This window comes from Myotis yumanensis, unplaced genomic scaffold, assembly GCF_028538775.1.
Source record: "Myotis yumanensis isolate MYYU_CA2020_CCGP unplaced genomic scaffold, mMyoYum1.0.hap1 SCAF_17, whole genome shotgun sequence".
Taxonomy (NCBI): Eukaryota; Metazoa; Chordata; class Mammalia; order Chiroptera; family Vespertilionidae; genus Myotis; species Myotis yumanensis.
Window position 1 is genome coordinate 14,278,178 of NW_027223768.1, and position 19,639 is coordinate 14,297,816.

The 19,639-nt window shown below is 53.7% G+C and overlaps 2 protein-coding genes across 4 annotated transcripts; both read right to left on the reverse strand.

Annotated features, from left to right (window-relative positions):
* Window positions 1-1,712: 1,712 nt before the first annotated feature.
* CRTC2 (CREB regulated transcription coactivator 2) lies at window positions 1,713-12,485 on the reverse strand. Of its 3 annotated transcripts, XM_070395949.1 has the most exons (15): window positions 12,230-12,485; window positions 9,418-9,519; window positions 9,223-9,341; window positions 8,119-8,178; window positions 6,755-6,823; window positions 6,494-6,597; window positions 6,376-6,405; window positions 6,141-6,205; window positions 5,995-6,044; window positions 5,622-5,866; window positions 4,864-5,270; window positions 3,083-3,352; window positions 2,816-2,896; window positions 2,445-2,628; window positions 1,713-2,366 (listed from the first exon to the last, which is right to left on the reverse strand). In XM_070395949.1, exons 1-15 carry the CDS (start codon window positions 12,380-12,382, stop codon window positions 2,146-2,148), a joined length of 2,160 nt encoding a protein of 719 aa, XP_070252050.1. In that variant the 5' UTR covers window positions 12,383-12,485; the 3' UTR covers window positions 1,713-2,145. The 3 variants fall into 3 exon arrangements, with proteins under 3 accessions (XP_070252050.1, XP_070252051.1, XP_070252052.1); XM_070395950.1 differs by lacking the exon at window positions 6,755-6,823; XM_070395951.1 differs by lacking the exon at window positions 2,816-2,896 and having other exon boundaries at window positions 12,230-12,483.
* A 506-nt stretch (window positions 12,486-12,991) lies between these two features.
* Window positions 12,992-17,238, reverse strand: SLC39A1 (solute carrier family 39 member 1). Its single transcript, XM_070396493.1, has 4 exons — window positions 17,156-17,238; window positions 16,322-16,538; window positions 16,029-16,159; window positions 12,992-14,609 (listed from the first exon to the last, which is right to left on the reverse strand). Exons 2-4 carry the CDS (start codon window positions 16,506-16,508, stop codon window positions 13,953-13,955), a joined length of 975 nt encoding a protein of 324 aa, XP_070252594.1. The 5' UTR covers window positions 16,509-16,538; window positions 17,156-17,238; the 3' UTR covers window positions 12,992-13,952.
* Between the last annotated feature and the right edge of the window lie 2,401 nt (window positions 17,239-19,639).

A 19,639-nucleotide genomic window follows, 5' to 3' on the forward strand; every position in this document is an offset into this window, starting at 1 on the left:
AGTCCAAGGCGATCCTAGTCACATATGCAATGCAGGCCTTGGGGAGGGCCCTGAAGGCCTAGGCAGCAACACCCAGGTGGCTCCCCCTACTTCCAGGTTTAGGGCACATTGTAGTCCCTTCCCGCCCAAGCCAGAGCTCTCAGTTCTCTTTTCTGAAAGTGACAAAAGCTTTGGAAAGAGGAAGAGGAAAGACCAGGAATGTAGGGTGTGAAAAGAGTAGCAGAGGTGTGGGTAACTGAGGAGGGACATGACCCTTCTGACTTTGCTGGGAGTGGAAGAGAAGAGGGGAGAGACTATGATGGCTAGAGGGCTAGCAGCAACCCAAGTCAGAGAGGAAATCTCTTAGAACATAGCACTCGAGCATCTGGAGAATGAGTGAAGTATGGCGAGGGTGAATTCATGCCTAGTGAGGGGGCAGAAATGAGACCTCAGAGCTTCCCTGACACCTAGAAGCATGGGTTCAGAGGCCAGCCAGGTACTGCTTGTCTAATTTCTTCTAGGCTTAAAGGGCCATAAAGAAGGGGGAGCCAACCCAAGACCTACATGGTGTCAGGATTTAAATCCTCTCTCCTAGGTAACATTAGCGCTGAGGCCAGCTACTCCGGAAGAAAGCTGGGATCCTTCAATCAGACACATCAGACCTCTGGTTCAGCTTGCAGTTGCTTCCTCACTTCTACTCACTGCCAGGCCACAGGGTTGAGGAAGAGGAGTAACTCACCTGGCCAGCCAGAACTCGTCCCCTGATGCTGCAGCAGGGCCCTGAACAGATGGGAGGCACCTGTGCTGCCATGGAAGCTGAAATCCAGCCTGAACTCCCATGTCCAATGCTAGGTACAAATTCTGATGCTGGCCCAGCTGGCGTGGCTCAGTGGCTGAGCACTGACCTATGAACCAGGAGGTCATGGTTCTATTCCTGGTCAGGGTACATGCCCTGGTTGCGGGCTTGAACCTCAATAGGGGGTGTGCAGGAGGCAGCTGATCAATGATTCTCTCTCATCATTGATGTTTCTCTCTCCCCCTCTCTGAAATCAATAAAAATATAATTAAAAAAAAATGCCCTAACCAGTTTGGCTCAGTGGATAGAATGTCAGCCTGTGGACTGAAGGGTCCCAGGTTCAATTCCGGTCAAGGGCATGTACCTTGGTCGCGGGCACATCCCAGTAGGAGTTGTGTAGGAGGCAGCTGATCGATGTTTCTCTCTCATCGATGTTTCTAACTCTCTATCCCTCTCCCTTCCTCTCTGTAAAAAATCAATAAAATATATTTTAAAAAAACAACAAAAAAACCCCCAACAAATTCTGACACTGGGGGGTGGGTCTCGAGGGTGGAGGCCTTCCACAAACCACAATGGTGCTCAGAAGATGTAAAAAGCATAACAGATGGCCCGGCCCTGGCCGATAAACAGTGGTTAGAAGGTCTTGGATTCAATTTCCAGTCAAGGTCTCATGGTTGCAAGTTCAATCCTCGGCCCCAGTCAGGGTGTATGCAGGAGGCAACCAATCGATGTGTTGCTCTCATATCCATGTTTCTCTCGCGCTCTCTCTCTCTCTCTCTCCTTTCCCTCCCTCCCTTCTACTCTCTCTAAAAATCAACGGAAAAAATATTCTCGGGGGAGGATTAACAACAACAAAAAAGCACAACAGGTGAAAGGGTCAGTACCCCAGGGACTCCCTAGTTTCCCAGCCACATCCCAAACAGTAGACAAACACATCAAGGGTTTGATATGATTTTTTTATTAACATATAATATATTTAATAAAAAATAATATCCACTCTGGCTCTCTCCTCCATTGCAAGGGGAAGAGTGGTGAGGAGGGGCTGGCACTGCCCACCCCTGGGCATCCAGAACTAGCCTTGCCTCTGGGGCTCCCTCTACCCCCTGCTTTCCAACAGGCTCTGACCTCCAGACAGACGGTTCAAAGTTACAAGTGCTTTAGACCCTCCCTTGAGCTCCCCCAGGCCTACCCCTGTATAGAATTCAGGGGCCGCCTGGATAAACCCCTTGCTTTTCCTCATTCTTGGGATCCCTCATTCATGTTAGAAAGAGGATCTGGGGGCAGAGTCGAGTCTCTACTGGCCAGGGGGAAGGGAGGAAAGGGACAGTGATGGGGAACAGGGCCAGTCAGAGGGAGGATGGTGCGTCCCCTCACTGTAGCCTGTCACTGCGGAATGAATCCTCCACCGCAGGATCAGGCAGCAGGGCACAGGGGTCGCTCAGCATGTTGAGGCCTTCCAGGCCCAGTGGCTCCATGCGCAGTTCCTCCTCCAGCCCCAGCCCTAACTCCAACCCAGCTGCTGACACCTCGAAGCCAGGCACCCCCGAGAGGGCCGCTGCAATCTCCTTCGAGAAACCTGGGGAGGAGTCTCCTGTGTGGGCAGAAGGAATGGGTGAGGACCCCCTAACCTCCTACTGTGCCATCCCCCGTGACCACCCACACCTCTCACCTGTGAGGATGATGTTAGGCCCTGAGCCATGGCGGGAACAATGGGTCAAGTTCTGGTGGTTGAGGGCATGGGGGTCCTGGAAGCCACTCACTCCCTCACCCCCTAAAAATCCAGAACCTTCAGAAAAGCCAGTGGGATCCAGCGCCAGGCTGGATGATGAACTCTCCATGCTGAACTGCTCCAGCTATGGACACAAAGACAAACCCTGAGGGAGTGGGTCTCAGAACAGGGGTGCCTGCCTGCCAACATCCCCTTTCCCCAACAATCTCGCCACCCCCACCCCCACCCCAGAACAAAAGCAGAGACAGGAGATGGCAGCAAGCAGAGCGACAGAGGCGAGCACGGGCCCCAAGTAGCTGTGGGCACCATACCTGCTGGGACAGAGCTTGTGCGTGCCAGGAAGAGAAGGGGTCAAAGCAGTAGTCATCAAAGAGCAAGCTGTGCAGAGATAGCTAGGGGGAAAGGGACAGGAAAGGGGTCAGATGCAGGACAGGAGCCCCAAGTTGGCAGTGTCATATTCCCTGGAGGGAGGGAAGGTCTCCCCCACCTGGATCTCCCCACTCATACAGCACCGATGATATCACTCTGACGCACTCCCATTCCCTCCCCTGCTTCGGAGCTAAGAGCCTGGTACTCACATTCCCCAGGCTGAAGTCACTCACTGGCCGGTGGTAAGACTGCTGCCCATGCCCACTGGAGCTGGGAGGGTACAGTGTCCCATAGTGTAGCTGCCTGCCTGGGGGCTGCCCACCTGAGGGCTGCACCAAGCAGGCCTGAGAGGGCAGCCCTGGTTGCTGTAGAGGCTTTGGGGTGGATGGCTGGGCGGGCAGAACCAGACTTGAGTGGCTGTATGGGTATGAAGGCAGCCGCTGGTCAGTGGGCAGTTTACTGGTATCCAGGGGGACGCCCTAAAGAGAAGCGAGGAAAAAGGGGGAAGCGTACCTTTCAGCGTGTCCCCAAGAGGAACTCTTAGGGCTTCCCACCCTTAGAAACTGCAACCATCCTCAACACAAACCTGACAACGTCCCCATAGATATCCCGGGATTAGGTGCAATTACGCAAAACGGCTGATCAGAATAAAAGCAATTGAGTGAGGCTAATCTAAGAATAATTTTTAAACAGGTCCAGAAGTAAACTATTCCTACACCTTGGTGCTTTAATGATTATTAGTAATCAAACACTTGTGACACTCCTAACAAGTGCTTGACAGCACAACAGTAAACTTGAGAACCGCCATTCTAAAGTCTTGAAAAGGCCAGAGGGAATGAGAGAGGAAGGAAGGAAGAAGGTAGGTTCACTCCAGGCTTTAAGAGAACACAGCCCTGGCTGGCCTGGGTCTCAGGCTTTCCTACAGAAGGGACCACAGCAGATGGAACACAGCACACACATTCCAGGGAAGGGGAATGGAGGAGGAGGAGAAAGTAGGGCAGAGGAGAGGGAAAGAGGAGCACTGGGGTGAAAGGAGAAGGGGTACAGAGAAAGTAAAAACAGAGAAGATGGGGAGGGCTGAGAATCTGAGCACCAAGGAAAGCCCTGAACTAAGAGTTTTCAGTTCTGGTCCCAACTCCTCCTGACGCCCTGTGTAAATTTGGGAAAGTCGTTTTCCCTCTGGCCCCTGTCTCCACAGCTATACAATGAAAGGACTAGGCTCCATGGCCTGAGCATCTCTGAGTTTATGGAATCTAGAAAAGGAAGAAGGGAGATGGCGGGAGGGATGAAACAGGATGGAGACATGAGAAAAAAAGACAGACAAGAAAAGCAGGACAGGAACAGAAAAGGGAAAAAGGGAACGGATAGGCGACCATCTGCCAAGCCTGCCGCGGGTCAGGCATGGTGCTGAGCACTTCACGTGCATGATTTCCTTTGACTCTTACAGTCTCATCCTTGTTCTATAGATGAGAATGCTGACACTCGTAGAAATTAAACAACTGTCCAAGGAGACTACTAGTTAGAGTAGGATTTGAATCAGAAAGCTTAACCCCAAGGTTTGCACTCGTAAGCCAAGAGGAGACAAGATAGATAAAAGATGGGGCGGGCAGCCCAGCCAGCGTGGCTCAGTGGTTGAGTGTGGACCTGTTAACCAGGAGGTCGAGGTTCGATTCCTGGTAGGGGCACAGGCACAGGTTGCAGGCTCAATCCCCAGTGGGAGGTGTGCGGGAGGCAGCTGATCAATGATGCTCTCTTATCGTTGATGTTTCTATCTCTCTCCCTCTCCCTTCCTCTCTGAAATCAATAAAAATACATATTTTTTAAAAAGGTGGGGCAGGTAGAGGATAGAGGAATTGAAGGGGATGGCTGAGACAAGGAGTACAGGAAGTAAGGAGAAGAGGTTTTTCAGGAAAGGGGGGTGCGAGGGAAAGAACTTAGCAGAAAAAAAGGGGGAGGGAGACAGACATGTAGGAAAGGCAGCCACGCATACCTGAGTGATGGAAGACAAGGTGGGTGACATTGTTGGCGAAAACTGTTTGGGCATCTGCTGTTGGGACCTTCTGGCGTCGGCTGGGCCCGCGGGCAAACTCAGGGGGCTGAGGGGTACACGGCGGTGGCGGGGGGAGGCCCCAGGGGTAGACGCTGGGTAAGGGGGGGTACCCAGCACAGGAGGTGAAGCAGAGGAGGAGGAACAGGAGGAGGAGAGGGCTGGGGCACTGAGTGAGGGGTGACCCAGGGAGGCGGTGGGCAGTGCATGGCGGGCCAAGGAGGAGGCAGGCAGTGAGGGGTGACTGTGGGAGCCCTGGAGCTGGGGCTGAGGGCTGCTCAGGGAAGCCTGGAGGTTGGGATTGCTTAGGGAAGACTGCAAGGATGGATGGCTGAGAGGTGAATGAAGTCCTGCAGGCACAGACAAAAAACCAGAGATGCCAACATTACTGATGGGAACTGGGCCCCCTTCTGCCCACAACGGGTCGCAGTGATCAGACTATGGAGGTGGCAACACAGTGTCCTCTCTACACTGTCCCTGGCAGTGATGTTGGCCCTGCCCACTTGGGGGCAGCTCTCCATCTTCTTTCTAGGAAAAGCCACACCTACCAGTTCTCACTGGCAAAAAAGTACAGTGAGAGAAACCTGGTACAGACAGGTGACGGGTGATGGGTTGATGTGGGCAGTCACTGGTGCTCCAGCCTCCCATCCCTTAGCCCCTCCAGCCAGGCAGCACCCCATGGACTAAGGACAGCCACTCACCTGGCGTATCATAGCCTGGGCCTAGGCCCAGGCCCCCACTGATGCCCAGGTGGGTCATGGTGTGGGTCAAATTGGAGGTACTGTTGCCCCCGCTCAGGCTAGAGTAGGATGTCTCCTCTGGGTCCAGGGGGGTGGGCAGCGGTGGGGGAAAGTGCAGGTTGGTGAGGTCAGGTAGGGATCCTCCCGTGTTCATGGCAGGGGGGAGGACAGGCACATTGGCAGGCTGGTCAGGAGATGGAACGATGCTGGGAAGGAGAGGAAAAAAAGACGTAATTGTGGGGGGCAGTAGAAAGGGAAGAGCAGAGATCAGCCTCCCACATTTCCCTTTACTTCCCTTCCCCATCCTCTCAGCAAACATCACGGAGACACTTACTTAATTCCAGGGACTTCACAGGACCGAGGTCGGGAGGAGGAAGAGGACAGCTGAGGAGAGAAGGAAGAATGTGAAAAGTGAGGACAGTGCTCAGGGGAGGCCACTGAAAGACCTGCCATGGGAAGAGGGGTAGTAGGCACACGTACCTTCTTAGCATCCCAGGGCTTCAGCAAATGCCTGTCATCTAGTAAGTTCTCCTCAATAGCAGGGACTTGAAAGAGAAAGATCGGTGAGGAGAGGGCTACAGAAGGAGTCCATCAGGTAGAACAGGAGCACAGGCAGGCAGGAGGGAGTCTCCCTCCCTGGCCCTGTGCAAAGCCCCCAGCACCAGCCCAGAAATTCTTAGGCATTCAGTACCCACAAGTGGCAAGAAACATGTACCTTTGGAGTCCATTTCGCCATCCAGATAACCTGCAAAGGATGCAGTGGAGTTGGCTGCAGGGCCCACATCAAACCAAAGCACCACACCTACTCCCTAACCCAGGGACATGCCACTTACCTCCACGGCGACTGGGCAGGACACTGGGAGGTACAGGGCCTGGATAAGTGTCCTGAGGGTTGGGGTTCATTACGCTTGTGTGAAGGGCCGAGTCAGAGCTTGTCCTGTGGGGCAAACATAGATCAGCTGGCACCAGTGAGAGTCTGCCTGGCCCCCATGCCCTCCTCCTCAGCCGGGAAAAACACTAGCTGGGCTGGACAGGGCATGGCCCAGAATCTACAGGAAGAAGAGATGTAGACTAAAGAAGGCAAGGACCATCACCTGTTAAGTGCAGATGGTAGTCGAAACAACTGCCCCTTCTCTGCAGGGAAATTACCCCAGGGCATTGTCCTGGGACGAAAAACAAAGTCGGGAAGAAGGTCAGTAGTGGACAAGGCAGGCATGGGGATCAGGAAAAGTGGGGCAGCCGAGGTGGAAGTAAAGAGGGCTAGGCATCCAGGACCATGCCTCTTTTCTTTCTGGTTCTTCTAGTATCTGTGACCCATGAGCCCTCTCCCCAGTCAATCTTGAACAGCGATTTTCAACCGGTGTGCCATGGCACACAGCTGTGCCGTAAGAATTCTAAAAACATCCAGTACCTGACTATTTAGTCAGGGACATTGACCCCTTTTCTCCTTAGATTGTTAAATTTAAAAAATGACAACCGTCAACACAATAGCTGTCTGATGTGAATACCCTGCCGGGAACCACAACTATATAGGTCATATAAAAGAGATGCATCTTATTGGTCACATCTCATAATAAGGTTGCGTCTGATTGGTTAATTCTTGATATCAAAAATCCTTATATACAAGTACAGGCACCTGATTTTTAAATTTATTTTCTTTTTTATTGATTGATTGATGATTTTTAGAGTGAGAGGAAGTGGGGGAGAAGGACAGAGAGATCAATTTGTTGTGCCATTTATTTATGCATTCACTGGTTGACCCTTGCATGTGTCCCAACCCGGGATGGAACCCGCAACCTTGGCGTATCGGGACAGCGCTCTAACCAACTGAGCTACCTGGCCTGGGCAACACCTGATTTATTAAAAAGTCACTTAGGAGCAAAAAGGGTAGGGAAAAATTACTATTTTTAAAAACCAATCAAAATTATACCAATTTTTTTGTCAGAGTAGCAAAAAATTAATATTTTTTTTGTTGTGCCACAGAATTTTACTAATTATTTTATGTGTGCCATGAAATGAAAAAAGTTGAAAATCACTGATGTAGGAGATCTGGGAAATCTCAACTTCTATCTGGAGGACAAGCTATCTGGAGCCCAGCCACTCTTCTATGTACAAGTATTAGCCATGAGATGGACAGGGGAAGGGTTCCGGTTCCTACATCTGGCACCCACTCTTGACAAGAGGCAGCTGTTCTCCCTTCCCCCTGACAAACACACCCCAGCCGGCCCCAGTTACCATTGGTCCTGCCCTGCTTGGACTGGGAGGCTTGGCCACCCGTGTCAATACGGCCAAGGCTGGACTCTGACCCACCTACTCCACCTGCCACCACCCCTCCCAGCCCTGCCCTTAAGAGAGGAGGTACTGTTGAAAGCCTGGCCCAGCAAGCCCAACCCCAACACAAGCTCCCTCCAGAGATATGTCAGAGTGGGCAGGAGATCCGCCTGCCCTGGACACTGACCTCCGCCAGCTGGACTCCGGGGGAGGAGACAAGTAGGCAGGACTGTAGGGAGAGCTGTCAATGTGAACAGCACCAGTTAAGGTAAAAAGTCAGGAGAGGTTGGATGGGCTAGCCCAGTGGTCGGCAAACTCATTAGTCAACAGAGCCAAATATCAACAGTACAACGATTGAAATTTCTTTTGAGAGACAAGTTTTTAAACTTAAACTATATAGGTAGGTACACTGTTATTAACTTAATTAGGGTACTCCTAAGGCTTAGGAAGAGCCACACTCAAGGGGCCAAAGAGCCGCATGTGGCTCGCAAGCCACAGTTTGCCAACCACTGGGCTAGACACCAGATGAGGGAAGAATAATGGAGACAGCAGATGTGAGTTTCAAGAAACAAATACCTTTCTCCTCAACAAGGGGCAACAATCAGGTCAGAGAATGGAAGAGAAGAGGGTGAGGCCCAGCAGAGTTGGAAAAATATAGGAGAATATCTAGGTGGGTCTTGGGGAGACAGATCTATGGAGGTCTCTGAGATTGAAAGCTAAGGACAGAAATGTGTGGAGGGAAACAAACTCCCTCTATTAATTTTTTAAAAATATGTCTTTATTGATTTCAGAGAGAGGAAGAGAGGGAGAGAGAGAGGGGGAGAGAGAGAGAGAGAGAGAGAGAGGAAGAGAGAGGGAGAGAGAGAGACATCAGTGATGAGAATCATCTATGGTTGCCTTCTGCACGCCCCCTACTGGGGGGATTGAAACCTAGGCATGTGCCCTGACCGGGAATCCAACCATAACCTCCTGGTTCATGGGTCCACACTCAACCACCGAGCCACACTGACCGGGTAAACCAAACCCCCTTGAGCAGGAAACAACAAAAAGCTAGCTGAATAAGGCAGTCAGAGCCAGCAGAGATGGAGGGCACAACCTCTGGAGCAGCCACTCCTTTGCACAGGAGCCAGCGTGCTCACCTGGGCCAAATGGTCACTTTTCTGGGAGGCTGGGTAAAGGAGAGCCCCTGGAGAAAATAGGACTGGACAGCACTTCAAGTCCCTTCCCACTATGAGCTCCTAAGGGACTCCAACCCCCCACCCTCCAAACCCCCCAACCCTCTGTGAAGGATATGTGGCGGGGGTAGCGGCGGAGTGGGGACACCATTCTTCGGGGATCTCGCTGCACCCGTTCCACCAGCCCATGGTGCCGAGTGTTCCGGGATGAATCCAAAGGTGAGTGGAGGGGGCTCTGCCAAAACACAGAGGTGAGTCGATGGGGGAGCTGCTGAGGAGCCTGCACTGGCCTGAGGCTGGTGTCCACTCACCTGGAACTCAGCCAAGCCACAGCCAATCTGGTTCACATTGGGCAGAGAACCTCCGTAATGGGAGTTCCTTGTGTATGCCAGTCGCAGTTTTTGGGCCTGTAACTGAAACATGAAAGGCAAATGGGAATGACAGGCAGGGGCCTGAGTACTGCTCCTATTCTTTGGCCACTCTTACCATCCCTGTCTCCAGAGTAGGCGACTATTGGTGCTGCTTTTAAGAGATTTGCCAGAAGAAGAAGAAGAAAAAAAAGAAAATGGTGCTGGGGAGAAGCTCCACTGAGACCAGGTGTAAACACCCTGCCCTAGCTCTTCTGCAGGCTGCCCGCATCAATGACATCACCAAGGCCTGGCATCAAACACTCTGCCAAACACAGAGCCCGACACTCCGCTCAGTTGTCATCAGTCTAAACAGAGTCCCTGGGGGGTTGCCAGGAGCCCCCAGCTAGTCACATGGGAAGAGGTGCTTATTAGGCACCTCTGCTTTCCCTTCCAGATGTGTCCCAGAGTGATTGGCAAACGAGGAAAGGCCACAGGTGGATGCCACAGAGACCAGCCTTTTCCTGTGGCTTCTGGGCTCTGCCATTTGCCCAGCCTCAAGCAGGCTACACAGAGCTGCACCTCCTAAACTAGAACATCTAAGGAATAATGGCTCACGTAGCTGTAAATACAGGGCCAAAACCAAGGCACACTCTTCCACTTAGTTGTAAGGCCCCGGAATGGGCAGGAAAGCCTGCAGAATGGGAATGGGAGAGGGAACAGTAGTCCACTCTAGTCTGGGCCAGAGCCATCTCCCTAGCCGCACCCTCACTTTGGGGAGATAAGTCTGGCACTGGAGTGAGACACCACATCCCTCAGCCTGGCAAGGTTTTAGTCTGGCTACAGAGCTCGTGTCCCTCTGTGAGTGGTGAGCACCTACTTCTGAGACTCGACCACTGTCAACAGCCAAATAAAAAGACCCAGGGCAGCTGATGAGGAGCAAATTCTACGAGCTTCTGGGACACACTGTTGTGCATAGGCTACCCTCAGAACTTTCTGTCCCAGGAGGTCAGCCCAGTGAGTTTAGTGGGCACTATGCTGAACTTTGGACCACTTCAGGGCTGCCTATATATATATGACAACCCCAGCCTCCAAGCAGTATAGGCCTCATGGCCACATCTGCCTCAGATGAGCCCTCCCAGCTAGCCAAATAACAGGCTTACGCTCCTGGGTTCCCAGGCTCTGGCCACGTATGCCCACTGGAATCTTACGTACAGCAGAGAAGTGACCCCGCAGGGGCAAGGTGGGTAGAAGGGGGCCTTTTGACAGACCAAGACACTACAAAGATAGATGGCCCGGCTTTCAGTTTCTCACAAGCCTTTCTTTGTTGGCACACACAAGCCCTAAGATCCGACCATGCTCTGCAGGAGTCACAGTCCAGAAGGCAGGGCCTCAAGCTGTCAGCTAGAGATCATCAGCCTCTCGCCCACCTTCTTCCCTCTGCCCCACCATGACCAAAAGCTACTAAAGGGGAGCAGTCAACAGGAAGACCATGAACCTCATGGCAGTTAGCAGGGGTTAGGCACACACGCACAAGATTTGCCTCCCCACCTAACTATCTTGTTTCTGTCTCCCACAAACTAGGGCACATGGTCTCTAGAGACTCAAAGGGGAAACAAACATGAAAAAGACTACGAGAGTCGAGGGAGAGACACACAAAAATAAAACCAGAGTCAGTCCTAGACAGATGCAATCACAGTCAAATCAGGAGAAAGAGCTTTGAAATGTGGTATTTATGTTCCACCATCTCCCCTTAGATTCCTTCTAGCTCCCTGCCATGAGGGAATCCTACAATATTCTCCTAGCCTGCTGTTTTGAGAACAATGCCTCCCTAAATTAGGACTGCATACCAGCTGGGCGAACTCCCACCCCTCACTCCCTCAGACATCCAGTGCTGGTAGCAAGAAATCAAGGCCAGAGACTCGGTTTCAGAGGCAACTCTGCCAGGATGCCTTTTTTCTGGCTCTTCCTAGGAATTAGTATTCCCTCCACATAGAGGACCCTCCAAGCCAACCCATAACTGACCCACAAAGCTGCCATCTCCTCAGAGAGCTCGCAGACCATCGGATTCCACACAACCTATAGCCACAGGCTCCCGATTTCAGGATTCAAAGCCCTGCCTCTCCTCCAAGGCGGCCACCACGGCAAAACACCACGCACCAGCCTGTGAGCAATGGACCTCACCTTCATTCACGTCAGGAAACCACAAGAAGCGTTTGAAAAAGGAAGCAAAGGGACGGGACGCAGGAGGGGACTTCCTGCTCCACTATACCCAGCGCCGCTGTTCAAACCACTCCAGGGGCCCTTTCCCAGGGGAACTGAAGTGCCCGGTGGCCAAGAGGGCAGGAGGAAGGACCAGAGTGGAGGAGATTGCCAACCGAGGAGGCAGAGCAGGGCAAGCTGACCATCCCCCAACCCACACCCCAACCACCCGGGATGCTCGGGCGGAATCCCGGAGGGGACTCCATCAGAGATGCACAATGACCACCCCCCTCCGCCGGTTCCAGGGAACGGTCTCCTCCCTCCTCCCTTTCCTTACCCACTTAGCCCCCCGTCCTTCCCAAACTCCCAACCTCACTGGTGTTTCGGCCTCCCCCCCCCACCCCCGGCCCCCGCAAAATCCGTCTTCCTGCCCCCCGGCCCGCAGCCCGCGCATCCCAGACGGCGGCGTCCGCAGTCCCGTTCCGCCTCTTTCGCAGTGGCTCCCGCCCCCGCCCCGCCTCTCAGCTACCCGCTCCGTAACTGCTCCGCTCGGCTCCCCGGCGCGGCCCCTCACCCGGGTGGAGCCGATGTCCATCATCACCTCCTCGAAGGCCGCCGTCTCTTCGGCCTGACGCTGCTTCTGCAGCGCGATCTTCTCACTAAACTTGCGTGGATTGGAAGCCGAGGCCGTGGCCGAGCCGGGCCCGTTCGCCCCCGACGTCGCCATCTTCCTCCTCCGACCCTCCCCGCCACCCTCCCAGCACCAGCCCCGGCCTCGGCCGCGGGCTCCCGATCGGGTCTTCCACCCGTAGCCGCCGCCGCTGCCGCCGCCGCCGTCTCAGCGAGCACCGCGAACCCGGCCCCAGCCTAGCCCTGACCCGTGGCGCGCGAGGCCTTCCGGGAATTGTAGTTTGTTTACGTGACCCTCTCACAGCCCCAGCCACGCAGTACGCAAAGGAAATGGACACCAATTCCCAGCAGCCCTGTTGACTCGGGGTACTGGGGACTTTGCTCCTCCCATTCGGCTCCTCCCTGCGCGCGGCAAGCTGGGAAAAGTAGTTTTACATTAGCCCGGAGCCTAGGAAAGCGAAGGGGAGAGGGAGTAAGGAGAGAGGAAAAGAAAAGGAGAGGAAAGGGAAGGGGTGGAGACAGGGAGGGAAGAAGGAAGAGACAAAAGAGGGAAAATGTCATCTTCAGGGAAGGGCAGAAGGGCCTGAATGAAAACAGCGAGGCCAGGGAGACTACTAAAACAACTGTAAACATCTGGGACGCAGGCCCTCAGGCTAGCCACATGCCCAACCCTTTCCCAATACAAAAGAATCAGATTCCATACAGATGTAGAGAAACATCTTTTATTTGGGGAACATGTCCCAAAACAGAGCAGTAAGTAAAATAGATTCTAGAGAATATGGCCCTGTGCCCAGCCCTACCCACCCCCCCACCCCCCAAATAACCCTGGGGGTGAACATTCCCCATCCCCCCCTTGGGCTCCTATTGTATAAAAAGTTTTGGCAGCTCAATGTTTATCATCTGCGGCATATGGGGCACCATATATCCATGTTCAGTATTCCTAGAGTGCAGCAACGGTAGGGCCCTCGGATCTACCAACCCTCCCTCCACCCCAACTCAACAAACATTTCTGCCCCACCCCAGAATCTGGGACTAAAATAAGGAGCAAGAGGACGATCCCTTCACTGAGGTGCTGAGCAGGGCTCAGTACATCACTGTGCTTTGAGAAAGAGGGAGGGCATTTTATTTGGCACTTTAAAAATAGAGTGAGCAGAACTGGAGAAGCCAGAGAAGGTACCAATACTGGCAGGAAGAGGCCACTTGGCACTAGTGTCTTGGGAGAAGGAAAGGAGAGAGGTGTGAGAGTAGGAGCTAAGAAAATTAGGAGGGATCCACTCCAAATGACAGAGGGCTGAAATGGGCTAGAAGCAAGAGAACTGCTGACTCTGGGCCTGTGTCCTCTCTACTTCCATCCCAAAGCCTCCCCAGTGTCAGTCTGTCCCTGTGTAGTGTCTGCCCAATTCTAGCGTGCAATGTCTTCCCTAATACTAATGTCTCTTGATCATGTCATCATGTCCCTAGTGACTTGATCATGCCTTGTCCCTTGAGCCTGGGGACCAGACTTTTGTCTACCCACTTCTTTCCCATTGGTCAAATTGTCCCAAAAGCTCCACCCTCACCTCTCAGAGAACTCTCTGGACCTCAATACTTCCCTTCCCCATTCCTGAGGAGGGGAGGTGGGTCAAGGGCACCTGGTACCCAATCTCCCCTGCCCCTCTTGGAGCCTCCTAGACTTGGATGAAGAGTAGGCCAGTAAGTAGGGCAAAGCCTGATAGGAGCAGAATGACCTTGAGGATCCTCTGGTCAGCAGTGGCCAGCTCCTGGGGCAGGATTTCCAAGAAAGTGATATAGAAAAAGGTGCCAGTTGCCATGCCCTCCAGCACAGACTGGGCCAGCTGGTGCAGTGGGCCAGCTGACTCTGCCAGAGCTGCACCCAGCCCAATGCCCAGAGGTGTCATACATGAGAAGAGAATGCCACAGCCAGCCACCACCTTTGCTCGCAGGTGGCTCTGCAGCAGCCTCAGGGACAAGCTGACGGCCAAAATACCCTTATGGAGCAACAAAGCCAGGCACAGCTCCATGGTCCGAGCCTGGTCTCGCTGTAGTCCCACTGCCAGCCCCTCGAACACCGAATGCAGAGCCAGGGAGAAGACCAGTACACAGGCACGCAGGGCTGAGGGAGCTGCCAGAACTCCACTTGCCTGTGGGAGGCCTTGCCCATCATGCCAGTGCTGCGGCCCACCATTCACTGTTCCCAGCAGCGCCCTTGTCTCCTCTCGAGGTGGTGGCACTGACTGCTCCTTGTAAGCGAGCGTGATCTGCTCCATCACCAGGACCAGGAAGAAGCCCATGGCCAGGATAAACTCTTGTAGGGGAAACTGAAGCTGTGGGCAGAGGAGGCAACAAGGAGTTTAAGAGACAGACCAAGTATAGGGAACATGAGTCAGGTGCAGAGTCCAATGAAGTCCCAGGCACAGAGACAGGGGGGGTCCACACAGACACATGGCCACTCTTGGTCACACAGATATAGTCACTTGGTGACACAGACACAGAATGACACACAATCACACAGATCCTGGTGTCACAGTGTTACATGTAAACAAGATTTTCCAGCTTTGGCACTATTAACATTTGGGACTACATAATTCTTTGTTGTGGAGAGCTGTCCTGTGCACAGCCTCCCTAGTCTCTAACCATTAGATGTCAGCAGCAGCACAACGCCCTCCCTCCCTAAGCCGTGACAACCAAAAGTGTCTCTGGACGTTATCAAAAGTTTTTGGGGGAGCCAAAACCGGTTTGGCTCAGTGGATAGAGCGTCGGCCTGTGGACTGAAAGGTCCCGGGTTCGATTCCGGTCAAGGGCATGTACCTGGGTTGCGGGCACATCCCCCGTGGGAGATGTGCAGGAGGCAGCTGGTCGATGTTTCTCTCCCATCGATGTTTCTAACTATCTATCTCTCTCCCTTCCTCTCTGTAAAAAATCAATAAAATATATTAAAAAAATAAATAAATAAAAGCAACTTAAAAAAAAAAAAGTTTTTGGGGGAGGGACAAAAACACTCCCCATTCAGAGTCACTGAATGACATTAGTGTAGACGTACACAAAGTGTCACATGTAAGCACACAGAGTCCCACATTCTCCCACCTTCCCAAATGCTCACACAGACCCACACACTGTTGCAGGAACATTCAGGCTTAATCACAAGGCGAAACAGGTCACTCAGTCAGACACACAGATTCTGCCCAGTGTTACTTCCTCAGTCTAAGGGAAATAGAGGAAGAGCAGAAGAGCCCAGGGTGCCGTCCTCGCACTGCCCCCCCCCCCCCCCAACACACACACACACACACAACTGTCTCAGTTTTTCCCATGAGACTTTCCTACGCTTTGGAATTATCTTCCCCATAGCCTACTTACTTGGGCCTTTTTGGTCAGCACACCAAGCCCCTGGGATTGCCTCCCAAGCCCGTACGGACCTCCTTCTCCAACCCCTCAGGGAAGTGGTGAGGGAGTGAAGATAATTCTTGGAATGCTGTTAACTTCCCAGAGGCTAAACTGACAAACCCACAGAGTAGGTCACATACCTGGTAACAAGGCTCCTCACACTGCTTCCAAGGGTCACATAGGGACTGGGGGAAACCCCCAAAAGAAGTTACGCCCTATAACTAAGAACCACAATGCACAGGTTCACATCCAAGAGCCTTCCACACAGTCGCAGAGTAACAGGAACAGATCCATACAAGCCACCTCTCCTAGAGGCATGCAACTCACATACACAACCTCACACGCAGCCAGCCGGTGCTCACCGTCACGTGCAGGGCTGCCAGGGCCTCGTCTATGGCAGACAGGTAGTCAGGCAGCAGGTCCAGGAGACAGGTGGCCAGAAACACACCCCCGGCAAAGCAGCTTACCAGGCTCAGGACCTTCTGGCGGAAGGCTGGGCAGAAGTGAAGGCAGAGGGGAATGAGCAAGGGAACCCCCTCCAGGCCCAACCCAAGCATCGGTCGCTCTCCCCTGCCCCTCCTTAAGCCACCGTCCTCGGCCCCAGAGCCTTCCCCACCCCAAGCATCCACGGCAGCAAGGACACGGAGCGCCTTACCTGAGGCTTCGGGGCTGGCTCCCGGTCGGCGTAGCACACAGATGGGCACCAGACTGCAGATGAGCGTGAGCACCAGCAGGAGCACCAGGGCCCCCAACTTCACCTCCAGGCCCACAGGCAGTGGGGGAGCCGAGGCTACTGCCTCTGGGCGCCACACCAGGAGCTCTGGTTCTCCCCAGGGCCCCATGGTGGCCGGCTGCTCCAGTGACTCTCAGACCTGGGAAGAGAGCGCGGGGGGAATGGTCATGTCAGGGGCGCCGGGGCGGCAGAGCGCAGCTTTCTGACCTTCCCGCGTGACTCATCCCCTCCTTTAGAGGAACAGTCCTCCTTCCCCTTGGTCCCTTCCCAGTGACTGTTCAGGGGCCCAGCAAGGGGGAAACAGGGGCACGAGGACTGTGCAGCCATCTCCTTGCGCTTTCGCCTGCAGCTCCCAGAGAACTGGGGAGCCCGGGCCCTGGAAGAAAAGTGGAGGCCAGGCCCCTTCGTGGAAGGAACGGAGGAGCCGAGCGGGGTTCGGGGCTGTGCAGAGATGTCGCACGGGTCGCCCCGTGGACCCCCAGAAAGAACAAGGAGAGCCCGGCTGCCGGACGGCTCTCCCGCTCCCGTTCCCCCGGCGCCATGCTCCCGAAGACGGAGAGAGGCCACTTCCAGCCACAGGCCTCGGGGTCTGGGGTCCCGGGACGGGCTGGCACAACCACCGAGGGCGGTGTCTGAAGTCCCGGCTGCGGGAGGCGGGGTCCGAGGCCGCCAGCGTTCCGGGAAGCCCAAGTGTGTGAGAACCCGAACTCCAGCTCCCAGGCCCCCGCCGCGCCCCCCCAGGAAAGCCGCACTCACCTCGCGAGGGTCTCACTCCATGGCCCCCGCCGGGTTCCGGCCTCCGGTCGGGAATTCCCGCCTCCCCCCAGCACTCCGCTCACCCTCCACCCCCACAGCCGCCGCGTCCCAGCCCCCGCAGCCAATGACTGCTCCTGGGGGGCGGGACCATCCGGGAGTGACGGGCCTAGGGCCAATCAGAGACGGGCAGCGGGAGCTGGGTGGAGGCGGAGACGGGGGGAAATGTGCAGGAGCTTGGGAAGGAGCTGGAGGGAAGATCGAGGGGCCGAGGGCCCGGGCTGCTGCGCTGGAGTTCTGGTGGGCGGAAGCTGTCTGCTCAGCAGAGGCTTTGATCTTTTGGACGTTTTAAAAGAGAATGCTAGAAACCTCGCGGACATGGCTGATGGCCCATACGCACCCCGCAGCCCCTGGTCCTCCGCCTTACTCCTCTGAGTATGACTGCCTGGTCTTGGACCCCTTCGGTGCACCCTGGCGCCAAAGGGGAAGCCTTACCTTCTTAGTGTGGCCGGCAGTTAGACATGAGCAGAGCAGGGAGGATGGGCCAGGTACAGAGGGTCACCAGGGCCCAACCCTGTTTGCTCAGTGGATAGAGCGTTGGCCGCAGACTGAAAGGTCCTGGGTTCAATTCCAGCCAAGGGCACGAACCTCAGTTGCAGGCTAGATCCCGCTCCCCCTCTGCCCTGACCAAGCGGGAGGGAACCAATCCATGTCTCTCACACCGATGTTCTCCCCCCCCCCCCCCTTTACACTCTCTCTAAAAATCAATGCCAAAATATCCTGGGGTGAGGATTAAAACAAAAGGTTACCAGGATGGAAAGCTCCAGGTGCCTAGCAATGGATAATTAAGTGTAGGGTGGACCTCGCCTGGTGACTTTCCCTCCCCTAGGATATCACTGATCTGCGGTATGGATCCCCTGACCTTTCCTCCTTAGAGATAACATCTGGGCCTCAGTTGTATTTCAGCTCTAGGGCCAGATAAGCCAGCGGTTCTCAACCTGTGGGTCGCGACCCCTTTGGCGGTCGAACGACCCTTTCACAGGGGTCGCCTAAGGCCATCCTGCATATCAGATATTTACATTACGATTCATAACAGTAGCAACATTACAGTTATGAAGTAGCAACGAAATAATTTTATGGTTGGGTCACAACATGAGGAACTGTATTTAAAGGACCAGAAGGTTGAGAACCACTGAATAAGCAACAAAACTAGCCACAGGGGACATCAGGCCCAGCTACATTGAATAATCACACACACACACACACACACACACACCCGTGTTGGCCAATCAATCAGTGGAGACCACAACCCTGAAAGGACACACCTGGAAAACTACTGAATATTTTATTAAGATCTTTCCCTGGGACCACCCCTAAAATCTCCTTCCTTAAGACCCACAGGATGGAGGACTGTGCACTCTGCCTCCCCAAACATGCCCATGACTTTCCCTTTCCAGCCCCTTCTTCATTCCCCAAGCTTCCTCACTCCCAAGCTCCAAGGGCCCTAACTTAACCTCTAGAACTTGTTTGCTAAGTCCATTTCTTCTAGGAATTACTTTTTCTACCTCTGTAATTTACCCAAATGTTCCCTTGCAGTTTGGGTCTTGCTATCTCCTCTCGGCCCTCATCCTTGTGCTATCAGAATCCTCTTCTAGCCTCATGAGAGAGTAGGGGACAAAGCAAAATAAAGAAGGGGGCTCAGCCTATTCTTTGCAAAGGTGAAAAGGCCTCATTGTGTTAGGACTATAGTGCAATATAACGGCCATTTGTAAACTCCCCGCCACAGGAGACAAAGGCCAGGAAAAGCTTTCTGGACACCAGGAATCAGACCATATAAGGAACTGAAACTGTCCTAAAAACAGCTGAGCACACACCTGCATTCCATCTCCATCCAAGCCACCGACTCAGCCCCCAAGTCCACTGACGACAAAAGTTTCCTGCCAGCAACTACATATACGGATGAAACTCCAGCTCCTGGGTGCTGCCATCATCGACCCAATGTCCCCTTGGCTCAGTGCTGTGCAGCCCTTCCCTTTGGATATCCCATCCCTCATCCCCTTTTCCTAAATAAAATCATTTTTTCTTTATCCACCGTCTGAGATGGTTATTTAGCCTGCCTGTGCACACCGTCATGTTCACCTTTCAATGACCAACAGAAGGGACCAAGAGATGCCTTTGGAAATGAAAGCCAGCAACTTCCTTTAAAAAAAGGGGTAATGTGCAGACTTCTTTATTATTCAATGCAGCTGGGCCTGATGTCCCCTGTGGCTAGTTTTGTTGCTTATCTGGACCTGGAGCTGAAATACAACTGAGGTCCAGATTTTATCTCTCCAAACCGCCATATAATATATATTCTTGGACACCAGGAATCAGACCATATAAGGAGCTGAAACTGTCCTAAAAACACCTGAGCACACACCTGCATTCCATCTGCCTTCCAAGCCACCAACTCAGCCCCCAAGTCCACAGACGACAAAACTTTCCTGC